Source organism: Leptodactylus fuscus, chromosome 11, assembly GCF_031893055.1.
Source record: "Leptodactylus fuscus isolate aLepFus1 chromosome 11, aLepFus1.hap2, whole genome shotgun sequence".
In the NCBI taxonomy this organism is placed as follows: Eukaryota; Metazoa; Chordata; class Amphibia; order Anura; family Leptodactylidae; genus Leptodactylus; species Leptodactylus fuscus.
Genome location: NC_134275.1, coordinates 13,581,068 through 13,595,862, shown reverse-complemented (window position 1 = coordinate 13,595,862; position 14,795 = coordinate 13,581,068). Strand labels below are relative to the sequence as shown.

The 14,795-nt window shown below is 45.1% G+C and overlaps 2 protein-coding genes across 4 annotated transcripts; both read left to right on the top strand.

Moving 5' to 3' along the window:
• The first annotated feature begins 141 nt into the window (after positions 1 to 141).
• ITGB1BP2 (integrin subunit beta 1 binding protein 2) lies at positions 142 to 8,756 on the top strand. Of its 3 annotated transcripts, none has more exons than XM_075260507.1 (12): positions 142 to 387; positions 627 to 788; positions 1,933 to 1,982; positions 2,074 to 2,130; positions 2,404 to 2,558; positions 3,058 to 3,161; positions 3,256 to 3,311; positions 3,395 to 3,465; positions 3,844 to 3,955; positions 4,397 to 4,507; positions 8,116 to 8,178; positions 8,294 to 8,756. In XM_075260507.1, exons 1-12 carry the CDS (start codon positions 153 to 155, stop codon positions 8,519 to 8,521), a joined length of 1,404 nt encoding a protein of 467 aa, XP_075116608.1. In that variant the 5' UTR covers positions 142 to 152; the 3' UTR covers positions 8,522 to 8,756. The 3 variants fall into 3 exon arrangements, with proteins under 3 accessions (XP_075116608.1, XP_075116607.1, XP_075116606.1); XM_075260506.1 differs by having other exon boundaries at positions 624 to 788; XM_075260505.1 differs by having other exon boundaries at positions 579 to 788.
• Positions 8,757 to 10,279: 1,523 nt separating this feature from the next.
• Positions 10,280 to 13,239, top strand: LOC142184767 (ras-related protein Rab-38-like). Its single transcript, XM_075259830.1, has 3 exons — positions 10,280 to 10,481; positions 10,649 to 10,923; positions 13,093 to 13,239. The coding sequence occupies exons 1-3, from the start codon at positions 10,280 to 10,282 to the stop codon at positions 13,237 to 13,239; spliced, it is 624 nt and encodes a 207-aa protein (XP_075115931.1).
• The last annotated feature ends 1,556 nt before the right edge of the window (positions 13,240 to 14,795 follow it).

Genomic DNA, 14,795 nt, shown 5'->3' with positions numbered 1-14,795 from the left:
AAAGAAAGACAAAAATACCGAAAGCAAAACATCACTTGGAAATAAAACCGCGCTGTGTGTCCACAATACAACTCCCTTCTGTTAACCCTATCAGGGCTAGACTTTCTAGTCACTTTAGATATTGTCTTTTGTTTTTGTAACTTGTGCTTTCTATGTATCTGGATCTTTCCCCCTTCTGCTTCCTTTCTCCAGATCTTTCTTGTCCTTTCCTTGGAGCTTGGCCTCAGTGTTCTTTGCTATCACCTGTCACAGCTGTTGACATTCTTACTTCCATCTTTGGTGCTGGGCTGGCACCCGGAGGATCTAAAGATAGCGCCACGTGTCCGGCCTGCTCAGTCCTCTCCCGGGTCAGTCTGCTCTCACATTGCCGCACTCTCCATTCTACAGGTATCATTTGCTTTTCATTTGCACGATTCCTTCTGTGTGTTTCCATCATTCGTCCTCTTGTAAATGATCGGTATTTCCTAGTACGCCATCTTGTATCCTCACTGTTACGTGTAGTTGCAGAACTCTTAGATATTTTCCATGTATTCCTATATCTGTACCGTACAGTCTGACTCTAATATTTCATTTTACAGCCGGCTTCTCTCTCTTTCTATATCTTTCCTTCGGCTGCTTCATAGCAGACTGTCCTCACCCTGTCTCTAGTATTCCACCATCTACATATTCCTACGTCATGAGCTGTCAGGGGACTACCCTGAATAATACACAGGACACTCCGGATAAGAATGTGCTATGTTATAACAAGGGATGTGGGGAACGATTCCTTCCTGACACCAATACTGCAGGTTAGTGTCTTTCTGTTCAATGGAGGACTGTGCCATGTAGAATAAGGGACATATGGATGGGAATGTTGGGTCATTCATACGTGGCACAGGACTTACTCAGTGGTTCCCCTATACCCATGATGGTGAAGCTATGGCACGGGTGCCATAGGTTGCACTCAGAGCCCTCTCTTGGGCACTCATCCATGGAACAGATTATACTGTGTGGGGGCCACCGTGGAGCAAATTGTACTGTCTGGGGAACATTGTGCAGCAGATTATACTGTGTGGGGGTCACTGTGCAGCAGATTATACTGTGTGGGGGTCACTGTGCAGCAGATTATACTGTGTGGGGGTCACTGTGCAGCAGATTATACTGTGTGGGGGCCACTGTAGAGCTGATTGCACTGTGGGGGGGGGGGGCACTGTGCAGCAGATTATACTGTGTGGGGGCCACTGTGCAGCAGATTATACTGTGTGGGGGCCACTGTGCAGCAGATTATACTGTGTGGGGGCCACTGTGCAGCAGATTATACTGTGTGGGGGTCACTGTGCAGCAGATTATACTGTGTGGGGGTCACTGTGCAGCAGATTATACTGTGTGGGGGTCACTGTGAAACAGATTTGACTGTGTGAGGGTCACAGTGGAGCAGAAAACTCTATAAAGCCCCATTCGTATGACCATATTTTGCAGGTCTGTAATTGTGTGCAATTGTGGATCCGCACATTATTAGGGTACATTCACACTACTGATACGCTGCCTGATTCTGAACGGTAAAACACGTTCAGAATCAGTGCGTATAAAGCAGTTCCCATTCATTTCAATGGCAGCCGGCATACGAGCGCTCCCCATTGTACGGCTCGGAATGAGCTGAGCTAGCCGTACACGCGAGCACTTCCCATTCACTTCAATGGGAGCGCTCGTAGTGAAAAAAGCAGCCCATTCATTTCAATGGGGAGCGCTCGTATGCCGTCTCCCATTGAAATGAATGGGAACTGCTTTATACGCCGCTGATTCTGAACGTGTTTTAACACGTGTTTTAAGTTAGTCCTAAAAATCACCTAAAACCAGACCCAACAATGTGCTTCATAAAACAGACCCATTATAGGCCAGAATTCAGGCACCACCACAATAATAAATTCCCGCCACTATTTCTCTTTTCTGCAGATTCTTGTCTCTTCCATCCAGGATACCCCATTTTTCACGATGCTTTGAAGGTCGGTCCCAATTCATGTCACTTCTATTACAACACTTGTGCCTGTTCATATTGTCCCTCCAAATCCCCTCATTCTGGGTTTTCCTTCTTAGGGATGGTCTTGCTGTCGGAAACGCACAACGGACTTTTCTGAATTTCTAGCTATAAAGGTACAGTATCGTCTTCTCTATATCCGAGTCTATCTATTATACCAGGGCTGTAGGGGATCTATTAGATTAATAGGGTATTCTATTACCTACAATTTAGGGATAGGGTATAACTGATGTTGGGGGTTCGACCACTAGATCGGATGCAGAAATTTCTGCAAATGTCCTAGGCCTCCGAACGGGAACCGTAGCCAAAGTCACCGTGTAGCCTAATACACAATACTTGTTCTGATTTTTATGTCTCACCACTTGATCCTATTTTTGCGTCCGCTCCAGGGCTGCACCAAAGGCTTTCACAGCAACGAGAAACCCGCTGAACCTTTAAAACCTGACATTTCTGGAAGTAAAAATGGCCCAGGATCAAAATCGTGTACAGAAATCATTGTACAAGGCCCCAAATCTGCTGAAAAGATGCAAAAGGAGAGGCCGAGGTAACGAGCAAACTTTTCATTGATTTCTGACCCTCCATATTAAGGTGAGGAAGTAGGAAAGTGATAAATGTCAGCATGGCTGCAAAATCAGGGGATGGTAGTCTGTAACGATGGAGACGTACGTAGATCTGTATAGGAGGCGACCACTAAACACTACGGCTTGGGATACAAACTGTTTCTGGTTTGTACGACCTACAAATATGATATACGTGACAATTATAGGGTCTTTCCTGATCCCATAGGTGAGAAGCAATAGCAAATCTTCTGTTTGTGCAACATGTCTGATCCCGCACTCCTGGGGAGACGAGGAGAGATCTGGCAATGGCCTATTCCCCTCTCCCCATAGTAAATCTGCCATACTAGCACCCAACCACCAGCTATCTAAGATGTATGGACAGGCTGTATAGAAGGAATTACTGCAGCCGCCATATACATCACATAAGGAGTGTATTCCCTGCGGTATAACCCGAGCTCAATGTCAGGTCTCCGTCACTTCCAGGACTACAGAAGAGATGAATCCTCTGCTGCTCAAAGTGTCGCGATTTCTTGAACAAGAATTGGAGAAGCTCACACTGGAATCCGATAAAGGATCAGAAGGCAAAGGTCAGTCAGTGGTCCTCATGAGACATATGGACTCACGCATTATATATATACAGTATATAGCCTCACCACGGCTGACATGTTTGTCTTGTTTCAGTCGACTCTCCAGAATCCTTATTGGGGAGAAGATGTAAGCACTCGGGATGTAAGGAGGTGAGTCGCCATAACCCTGACTTATATTACATAGGACATATGGGTGAAGAACAACGGACATATTGCATGGTCTTCTTATACAGGTGTATCAAGGGCCGGAGACTGATGAAGGAGTCTGTGTACATCACAGCGGGGTGCCGGTCTTTCATGAAGGGTAGGACGTCTTCTACTTATAGTAACTGCATCAAACAGTTTTGATCGTATCTTTCATCCCACTATATAATCCGTGCAGCACATTCACAATTTATTTATTGTTTTTTACCTTTGATTCAGTTGCCTTTGGTCTGTATCTTGTCTCCATATTTGCTGTTTCCATTTATAGAATCCATTTCAGAGACCTCATCCCTCACCCTTAGGGTCAGACCAATGTTTATTGTGCGGTTCTCTGCCCTGGGAATCCTATAAATGCTATAAGTCATCTTACATGTACGGCTTGTAGTAATGTTACTATGTCGCCATCTCCGGCGTTGTATCTATGAGCCATATATTGTATTCTATAATGTACAGACCTATAGGTGATGGCTTTTTACAGGATGAAGTACTGGTCTTGCTGTGCCATTAAAACAAGTGACTTCAATGAGTTTCTGGAGCAGAAAGGCTGCAGCTCGGGGAAACATCTGTGGATAGTCCCGCGAGAGAAGCAAGTAAGATATAATGTGCACTGAGTCGTACAGCCATGCTTAATAATGGCGATCAACGCCTTGACTGCTCTGTTGTAGTCCATTGTGCTATCCCCATCAGTCGGAATGACATGGCAGTGCACGTGTGTGACCACCACTGTCAGCACCATCTCCATCTGTATCCTCAGACCCAGGGAAAACCCCCAGCCCTATAATGTCCATGAGATGGAAGCCATCATACAACCCAGTGCATTATAGTCATGTTCACACTCATCTAATGGGAACAATTGTGATGTTTTATGTGTTCACAAGAATCATCTTCATTTCTGTAATTAATGGACAGATTTGTACAACCTTGTAAATGATATATTGATTTATACAAACCCCCCATAGGTTATACATTAGCTGCAGTCAGATTAGTCAGGGGCCGGGGGGACTGGACTGATTCTCACACTTATGTTACAGAATGTCTCATGTCGATATGACTGGCACCAAACCAGCAGCCTTGTGGTCATCACCGTCTATGCCAAAACCGCTCTGCCAGATTTATCAAAGGTTCTAGCCAATCGTACCCAGGTAAGGGATCGAACCCAAAGAGCAATGGAAGTGCTGGAGGTTCCCTATATACACCTAGTGCTGGAGGCTCACTATATACACCTAGTGCTGGAGGCTCACTATATACACCTAGTGCTGGAGGCTCACTATATACACCTAGTGCTGGAGGCTCACTATATACACCTAGTGCTGGAGGCTCACTATATACACCTAGTGCTGGAGGCTCACTATATACACCTAGTGCTGGAGGCTCACTATATACACCTAGTGCTGGAGGCTCACTATATACACCTAGTGCTGGAGGCTCACTATATACACCTAGTGCTGGAGGCTCACTATATACACCTAGTGCTGGAGGCTCACTATATACACCTAGTGCTGGAGGCTCACTATATACACCTAGTGCTGGAGGCTCACTATATACACCTAGTGCTGGAGGCTCACTATATACACCTAGTGCTGGAGGCCTACTATATACACCTAGTGCTGGAGGCTCACTATATACACCTAGTGCTGGAGGCTCACTATATACACCTAGTGCTGGAGGCTCACTATATACACCTAGTGCTGGAGGCTCACTATATACACCTAGTGCTGGAGGCTCACTATATACACCTAGTGCTGGAGGCTCACTATATACACCTAGTGCTGGAGGCTCACTATATACACCTAGTGCTGGAGGCTCACTATATACACCTAGTGCTGGAGGTTCCCTATATACACCTAGTGCTGGAGGCTCACTATATACACCTAGTGCTGGAGGCTCACTATATACACCTAGTGCTGGAGGCTCACTATATACACCTAGTGCTGGAGGCCTACTATATACACCTAGTGCTGGAGGCTCACTATATACACCTAGTGCTGGAGGCTCACTATATACACCTAGTGCTGGAGGCTCACTATATACACCTAGTGCTGGAGGCTCACTATATACACCTAGTGCTGGAGGCTCACTATATACACCTAGTGCTGGAGGCTCACTATATACACCTAGTGCTGGAGGCTCACTATATACACCTAGTGCTGGAGGCTCACTATATACACCTAGTGCTGGAGGCTCACTATATACACCTAGTGCTGGAGGCTCACTATATACACCTAGTGCTGGAGGCTCACTATATACACCTAGTGTTGGAGGCTCACTATATACACCTAGTGCTGGAGGCCTACTATATACACCTAGTGCTGGAGGCTCACTATATACACCTAGTGCTGGAGGCTCACTATATACACCTAGTGCTGGAGGCTCACTATATACACCTAGTGCTGGAGGCTCACTATATACACCTAGTGCTGGAGGCTCACTATATACACCTAGTGCTGGAGGCTCACTATATACACCTAGTGCTGGAGGCTCACTATATACACCTAGTGCTGGAGGCCTACTATATACACCTAGTGCTGGAGGCTCACTATATACACCTAGTGCTGGAGGCTCACTATATACACCTAGTGCTGGAGGCTCACTATATACACCTAGTGCTGGAGGCTCACTATATACACCTAGTGCTGGAGGCTCACTATATACACCTAGTGCTGGAGGCTCACTATATACACCTAGTGCTGGAGGCTCACTATATACACCTAGTGCTGGAGGCCTACTATATACACCTAGTGCTGGAGGCTCACTATATACACCTAGTGCTGGAGGCTCACTATATACACCTAGTGCTGGAGGCTCACTATATACACCTAGTGCTGGAGGCTCACTATATACACCTAGTGCTGGAGGCTCACTATATACACCTAGTGCTGGAGGCTCACTATATACACCTAGTGCTGGAGGCTCACTATATACACCTAGTGCTGGAGGCTCACTATATACACCTAGTGCTGGAGGCTCACTATATACACCTAGTGCTGGAGGCTCACTATATACACCTAGTGCTGGAGGTTCCCTATATACACCTAGTGCTGGAGGCTCACTATATACACCTAGTGCTGGAGGCTCACTATATACACCTAGTGCTGGAGGCTCACTATATACACCTAGTGCTGGAGGCTCACTATATACACCTAGTGCTGGAGGCTCACTATATACACCTAGTGCTGGAGGCTCACTATATACACCTAGTGCTGGAGGCTCACTATATACACCTAGTGCTGGAGGCTCACTATATACACCTAGTGCTGGAGGCTCACTATATACACCTAGTGCTGGAGGCTCACTATATACACCTAGTGCTGGAGGCCTACTATATACACCTAGTGCTGGAGGCTCACTATATACACCTAGTGCTGGAGGCTCACTATATACACCTAGTGCTGGAGGCTCACTATATACACCTAGTGCTGGAGGCTCACTATATACACCTAGTGCTGGAGGCTCACTATATACACCTAGTGCTGGAGGCTCACTATATACACCTAGTGCTGGAGGCTCACTATATACACCTAGTGCTGGAGGCTCACTATATACACCTAGTGCTGGAGGTTCCCTATATACACCTAGTGCTGGAGGCTCACTATATACACCTAGTGCCGTTTTCATGCCTCCTGACATAGATTAATTATATTTTTCTGGACTCTTTATTGGAATCTAACATCCTGGTCTTTCCACCCCGCCAGCATCTGCAGATGGGGGAAGTTAGGACTTTCCATTGTACATTGAGTAATTGGTTATTCCTTATAATATCAGCCGGTTCGGCTGACATTACCCTACAGTATGGCCAGTATATCCTACACAGTATGGCCAGTATACCCTACACAGTATGACCAGTATACCCTACACAGTATACCCTACACAGTATACCCTACACAGTATACCCTACACAGTATGGCCAGTATATCCTACACAGTATGGCCAGTATACCCTACACAGTATGACCAGTATACCCTACACAGTATACCCTACACAGTATGGCCAGTATACCCTACACAGTATGGCCAGTATACCCTACACAGTATGGCCAGTATACCCTACACAGTATACCCTACACAGTATGGCCAGTATACCCTACACAGTATGGCCAGTATACCCTACACAGTATACCCTACACAGTATGGCCAGTATACCCTACACAGTATACCCTACACAGTATACCCTACACAGTATGGCCAGTATACCCTACACAGTATACCCTACACAGTATGGCCAGTATACCCTACACAGTATACCCTACACAGTATGGCCAGTATACCCTACACAGTATACCCTACACAGTATACCCTACACAGTATGACCAGTATACCCTACACAGTATACCCTACACAGTATGACCAGTATACCCTACACAGTATACCCTACACAGTATGACCAGTATACCCTACACAGTATACCCTACACAGTATGACCAGTATACCCTACACAGTATACCCTACACAGTATACCCTACACAGTATGGCCAGTATACCCTACACAGTATACCCTACACAGTATACCCTACACAGTATACCCTACACAGTATGGCCAGTATACCCTACACAGTATGGCCAGTATACCCTACACAGTATGGCCAGTATACCCTACACAGTATACCCTACACAGTATGGCCAGTATACCCTACACAGTATGGCCAGTATACCCTACACAGTATACCCTACACAGTATACCCTACACAGTACGGCAAGTTACGACACAACTTTGTCATGTAGAAATTAATAAACCTCCATTTCTCTCCTCCCAGTTGGACATACAAATCGCTTTCCAAGGCAAGAAAGAATTCAGAAAACAATTGGAGTTGTGGGGCGTAAGTATCTGACATGTAGAAGAATCAGTATATCTATGATAGGCCATCATATATACCTATGGCGTCTTATATGGCTGCTGCTTTGCATACTAAAACTTTCCCTAATTTGTCCCAGGTTATTGACACCGACCGCTGCTTTGTGAATATGCTCGCCACTAAAGTAGAGATCACACTTAAGAAGTCCGACCCCGTGACCTGGGCCCGACTGGAGCTTACAGTGACGGCTCCACCGGCCCCGAATGAACCCGAACCCAAAGAACCTACAGCAGCCCCTGTAGTGCAAACCGATGACATCTCGGATGATGACCTGAGCTGGTCGGAAGATGAGGATATTTGTGACTGAGGCCATATAAGCTCCACTGGTCAGAAGTTAAGGATTTGAGACAATGGCCATATAAATCAATGTTTTTTTGGGGGGTTGTAGGTAAAAAATAACCTTTTACGTCAAGTACTTGTCACTTTCCTCTCTTCTATGTCACATATCCCCTCTCAGTGCTACATTTTACGTGTTGGTCCTATGCGATGTATCTTGTGCACATTGTTTATCTTCATGTCTCTGCTATGGAGGACATTTTTTTCTGGAATAAATTTTTTGTTACATTATTACATTGGCTATAGATGTCATTGATCGATAAATATTGGGCTCGATGATTCTTACAACATCCATTTGTCATAGGACAGTGTGAATGAGGCCTTATTAGATGTCACAGGTGTATTGTATGCTTTTTCTTTTGTTTGTTAGACCCATTTTATTGGACCTATGTAAACTGTAATGGCGGACAAAACCAGGCCAGGGGGATTTTTAGGGCAGTCATCTATCCTAGTATTACGATATATCCAGTGGCGTAACTAGGAATGGCGGGGCCCTGTGGCGAACTTTTACATGGCCCCCCCACCCCAACCAATGCCGAAGACCTCGACCAACCCTCTCCTCCGCACTCTATTATGTCCCTTAGTAAGCCCTGCACACAGTATTATGTCCCATAGTGGCCCCTGCACACAGTATTATCCCCCATAGTGGCCCCTGCACACAGGATTATGTCCCATAGTGGCCCCTGCACACAGTATTATCCCCCATAGTGGCCCCTGCACACAGTATTATACCCCATAGTGGCCCCTGCACACAGTATTATCCCCCATAGTGGCCCCTGCACACAGTATTATGTCCCATGGTGGCCCCTGTACACAGTATTATCCCCCATAGTGGCCCCTGCACACAGTATTATCCCCCATAGTGGCCCCTGCACACAGTATTATACCCCATAGTGGCCCCTGCACACAGTATTATCCCCCATAGTGGCCCCTGCACACAGTATTATCCCCCATAGTGGCCCCTGCACACAGTACTATACCCCATAGTGGCCCCTGCACACAGTATTATCCCCCATAGTGGCCCCTGCACATAGTATCATACCTACGCTGTCTTGCCCGCTGTCGGCCCTCTTCTATGATGTCGGACGTCACATGACCCGGGAATCAGGCTGGGTTCATGTGACGTCAGAGACGTCAGACAAGTAGGACGGAGGCCTGGCAGGATTGTGGAGAAGTAAGTTAAGTAACAGTGTTTTTTACGTTCCCTTACCTCTCCCAGGCCTCTGATCATTATTTGCAGACCCCCGAGTATAATGATAGTATTTGTGGGGCCCGCGGTGTCACTTATCGATCCTGGCCTTTAACGGCCTATTAAAAATTTTTTTAAAAAACCTGCAGCAATAGCGGCTGTCACCTCTGCCTCTACGGTAGTTACACCACTGGATATATCTTGCAAAATGTGTCAGTAAGATCTTAGACTTCTTGAGCTGCATAAAGTTTAACTCGACTAGTGGATGTAGGATAAGATTTTTCTAATTCCCTGCTTTGCAAAAACCAGAAATTAACCCTTCAGACGGCAAGTTAAAGGTTAGATAAATCCTCTTGCATTTGTAGGATGCCTGGAGTGCAGTCCAATGGAGACTGTATAGTCTATGAAATGGTTACGAAGCTGAGTTGTCACTTGCATGTGGTATTCTAGCAGACCCTGAGTACACAAAGTCTCCGCTTATATGCAGAGCACACAGTTCAGAGGTTACTCAGATGTTTGAGCCGCCTCGTAGACAGGACCATGAGCTCCCCAAAGAGAGAGTTCCTCTTTAAAGTGCTAGTGGTCGGCGACCTCGGAGTTGGCAAAACGTCCATCATACAGCGATACGTGCACAACATCTACTCCCACTGCTACAGGGCGACTATCGGGGTGGATTTTGCCCTGAAGATCCTGAACTGGGAAAAGGACACCGTGGTGAGGCTTCAGCTGTGGGACATCGCTGGTGAGTCAATGAAAGGAACGAGATTACGTTACGGTAGATTTTTATCGATACCATTAAGTAAATCCATTCTTGTGTTTTTGCCACAAAATACCGCCACATACTGCCCTATGACCGTTCCCCTCCGTGTACATTGAAGATCCCAATTTGAAATATATGTTTTTGTCAAGGTCAAGAGCGATTTGGTCACATGACTCGTCTCTATTACCGTGAGGCCGCGGGTGCGTTTGTGGTGTGTGACTTGGGCCGGGCGGTCACCTTACAGTCAGTTCAGCGTTGGAAAGATGACCTGGACTCTAAAGCTATGCTAAAAAACGGAAAACCAATTCCTGCTATTCTAATTGGGAACAAAAGTGATCTGCTTCCCCATGGAGTGAGAGTGCAAAGTGTCGAGGACTTGGGCCAGGAGCTGGAATTTAGGGATTGTCTCATGACTTCTGCTAAGGTAAGACATTGGTATCTCGCCAGTCCGCTCTGTCTGCCTTGTACCTAATATTAGGAGATTACCATGTTTTCGTGAGGTTCATAGTAGCGTTCAAGTCCTCAAGGGGACCCGAGAGGCAAAGATCATGTCTGCTTAAAAAGTGGAAACCCGCGGACCCCATAGACTAATAACTAATGGCGTCCTCCCAGTTTCTGCCAGTGTTATACTGAATTCTCCTTGCAGAATTTTTCTCTCCAATGAATCTGCAGAGACTCCAATGCGGATAATGGATGAGATTTTACCAAGTCTCAGGCCTGGTTCACATCTGTGTTTGGTATTCCGTTGGCACTTTTCTCTTCGCATGATTCGTGCGGACGCCAGGTGGAATACACACGGACCCCATTATGGTCTATGGGTTCCGTGTGGTTTCTTGGCTGCTTTTTAATGTGTTTGGTATTCTGTTCAGGGGATCCCCAAACAGAATACTGAACGCAGATGTGAACCGAGCCTCAATCACATGCTGCACTAAAGCCCACAGCGTTTCAGGTATTGCTGCAGGTTTCTCCATGGGTTTCGTCTAAAAGCAGCTGGAAACCTGGGTGATTCCTATAGATGTTCCTCCACAACAACCTACAGATTTTTTAATGTTTTTGTGGCACCAGCTTTCAGGATAATAAGCTATTGTATCCTCAGCCTAAAGCCACGACTAGGCGTACTAACATAACACACCATACTCCAGCTCCCCCTTCCAACACCTGAACATGACCACCTATGAAATAAACACAAGACAATTAAATTGGGTAAATAGTGGGGGGCGGCCACGGCTTTAATGAATTGTAAAAACATGTCAACAGAACCCTGCTACCCCCCATGATGCAATACAAGGTGTGTCGCCAGAATGTCCCGCCACCGCCTGCGGTGGGCATGTAAGAGATGTCCAGCGGGCGACGCGCCTCTCCTCTTCTCTCCGACTGCCGAAAGGGGACAGGAAACAAGGTCCTGCCAACACGCCAGCTGTGACACCTAGGGAGAACCAAAAGAACAATAAATGACCACAAAATAACATCACGTAAACAATAACAAAGAAAAAACCCAAATCAGAGCAAATAGAAAGGCACTGATAGGAAAAGGCACCGATTAGGGAGGGAGGGAACACGATGGGCCGTCGGCGCTGGCGGGGATCCAAGAGGAAGTTCCCGCTCAGCGCCGAGGACTATATAGGACGGGCTGAGGCTCCGCACCTACCCCGCCCCCCTCCAACGGTAAACGTCCGCCGTCGGGAGGGGGAGGAGAGGAACGGAGCGCGTCACCACGCCCAGTCAAGAGCCGGCCGGCTTATGCAGCCGCCCGGCTCACATTACAGATGACCATATGAATGCACAGCGTGTTATACAGATTTTTCCAGTATAGCACACAGGCCTATCAATTGCTATGGGCCCATATGCATGCCAATGAATTACACTGTCCCGTGTGCGGGCTGACAGTCCAGGCCGCAAAAATATGGAACTGGTCTTATTCCCGTCTGATTTTGCACCCTGCTTCCATGGCTACTATTCATTGAATGAAAGAGGCTGTAGAAACAGGGTGACATCCGAGCGTCGCGTGTGCACCACCTGTGCTGTTAATGCATGACCACCGGTTAGCAAACGGTCATGTGCAACTGGTTTTAAGCCTCATTCATATGTCAGTGTTTTTTGTGGTTTTTTTGCTTTTCTTAAATCACTCTTTGTAAGTCAAAACCAGGAGCAGAGACTAAACAGAGACAAGGTAAGATAAGGTAAGATAAGATAAGATAATCCTTTAATAGTCCCACCATGGGGAAATAATAGTGCACCCATTCTTTGCTTTCGACTTATTTTTGGCTTACAAACCCTGACTCTGACCAAAACACTGAAATGTGAATAGGGACTAAAGCTGGGCACACACATGGTGTCAGCCAAATACGCATGGCCACTTTAACTAACCTGTCCATTTCTGCATATGACTGCAATCACATTTATATTCCCTGGAAAAAATGTATTATATAATATCCAAAGAAAATCCTTTATTTGCTGAAATTGGAATATCCCTTTAAGGCCCAATAAGCTCCCCCGGGTTTATAGGGTGTCACAGCCCTTCTATGATCCAGGAATCCTTATGGGGTACGCAGGACAATCCAACGCCATTGATTATTCTTTCTCTCTCCTACAGGATAATGTGAACATCCACGAAGCCATGTCGCGTTTGATCAAAGAAATGATAGCAAATAAGGAGGAAAGCGAAGCCACAATGGATCCCAATATCGTAAGGCCGTCTCATCTGCACTTTACCTACACCAAAGGCTGCTGTCGCCTATGAGCTATGGGACTATATCCGTGTGATCAGGGCATGAAAACACGTAGAACTGTGCGTTTGTCTGTGCGACGTGTATATTAAGGGGTGTGACAAGGATCGCATAGGGAAATAATATTCCGGTTACCTTGTACAGTGAACTTATTTTTATAGTATTGAAATCTTTTTCTTTGTGTCACATTTCGTAGGATTTCATTAGATTTGCACTATTACTACCTGATATCGGACACATCTCACCAAGTTATTTCTATATGTATGGCTGGTTTACGCCAGGGGATGAGCAGAGCCTATACTGTACCCGAAAACTGCCCCGGAATAAATAATCTATGTAAACTGTGCTGATTGACTGTAATGCATAGGGCTGATAGGACTCAGCAGAGAGGATGCTAATACTAGACTGTATGGACATGTGCACGCCGGGCAGATCTGAATGGCATGATTCCAGGAGATTCCAGGACCTTCTGATATATCACTATCACATGCCAAGTGTTTTGCAAAATGAGAGATTACAATAAGTGTCAAAGAACTGCCCTCAGCTTGGAGAGTTTTCATCTGTATAAAATTGATCTTTTCTTTACTTTAGGATCTAAGGTGTGAATTCCACATGTGCCTGTTAATTCGGAATCTCGTAGCTATATTTATACCTACCCAATTGTATGTCGACCTTTCAGGGTCCCAGTAAAGCTTTGCCTGGCCTGTTGTTTTCCCATAAACTTTAAGACTTAGTTTACACAGTGCTTTTTAATTATGAACTATATATTATATCATACTATATTATACTATACTATACCATACCATACTATACCATACCATACTATACCATACCATACTATACCATACCATACTATACTATACCATACCATACTATACCATACCATACTATACTATACCATACCATACTATACCATACCATACTATACCATACTATACTATACCATACCATACTATACTATACTATACCATACCATACCATACTATACCATACCATACTATACTATACCATACCATACTATACTATACCATACCATACCATACTATACCATACCATACCATACCATACTATACTATACCATATCATACTATACCATACCATACTATACTATACCATAGCATACTATACTATACCATACCATACTATACTATACTATACCATATCATACTATACCATACCATACTATACTATACCATAGCATACCATACTATACCATACCATACCATACCATACTATACCATACCATACCATACTATACCATACCATATCATACCATACTATACCATACCATATCATACCATACTATACCATATCATACCATACTATACTATATCATACCATACTATACTATACCATATCATACCATACTATACTATACCATATCATACCATACTATACCATACCATATCATACCATACTATACTATACCATACCATACTATACTATACCATACCATACTATACTACACCATACCATACCATATCATACCATACTATACCATATCATACTATACCATACCATACTATACTATACCATACCATACCATATCATATCATACCATACTATACTA

Excerpts from the sequence above, each read along its gene's own strand:
- ITGB1BP2 (XM_075260505.1), top strand. The coding sequence starts at position 153 with ATGTATCTGGATCTTTCCCCCTTCTGCTTCCTTTCTCCAGATCTTTCT. Across the intron at positions 2,131-2,403 it reads CTGAATTTCTAGCTATAAAG|GGCTGCACCAAAGGCTTTCA; the intron begins GTACAGTATCGT and ends CGTCCGCTCCAG. Across the intron at positions 8,179-8,293 it reads AACAATTGGAGTTGTGGGGC|GTTATTGACACCGACCGCTG; the intron begins GTAAGTATCTGA and ends AATTTGTCCCAG.
- LOC142184767 (XM_075259830.1), top strand. The coding sequence starts at position 10,280 with ATGAGCTCCCCAAAGAGAGAGTTCCTCTTTAAAGTGCTAGTGGTCGGC. Across the intron at positions 10,482-10,648 it reads TCAGCTGTGGGACATCGCTG|GTCAAGAGCGATTTGGTCAC; the intron begins GTGAGTCAATGA and ends GTTTTTGTCAAG. Across the intron at positions 10,924-13,092 it reads GTCTCATGACTTCTGCTAAG|GATAATGTGAACATCCACGA; the intron begins GTAAGACATTGG and ends TCTCTCCTACAG.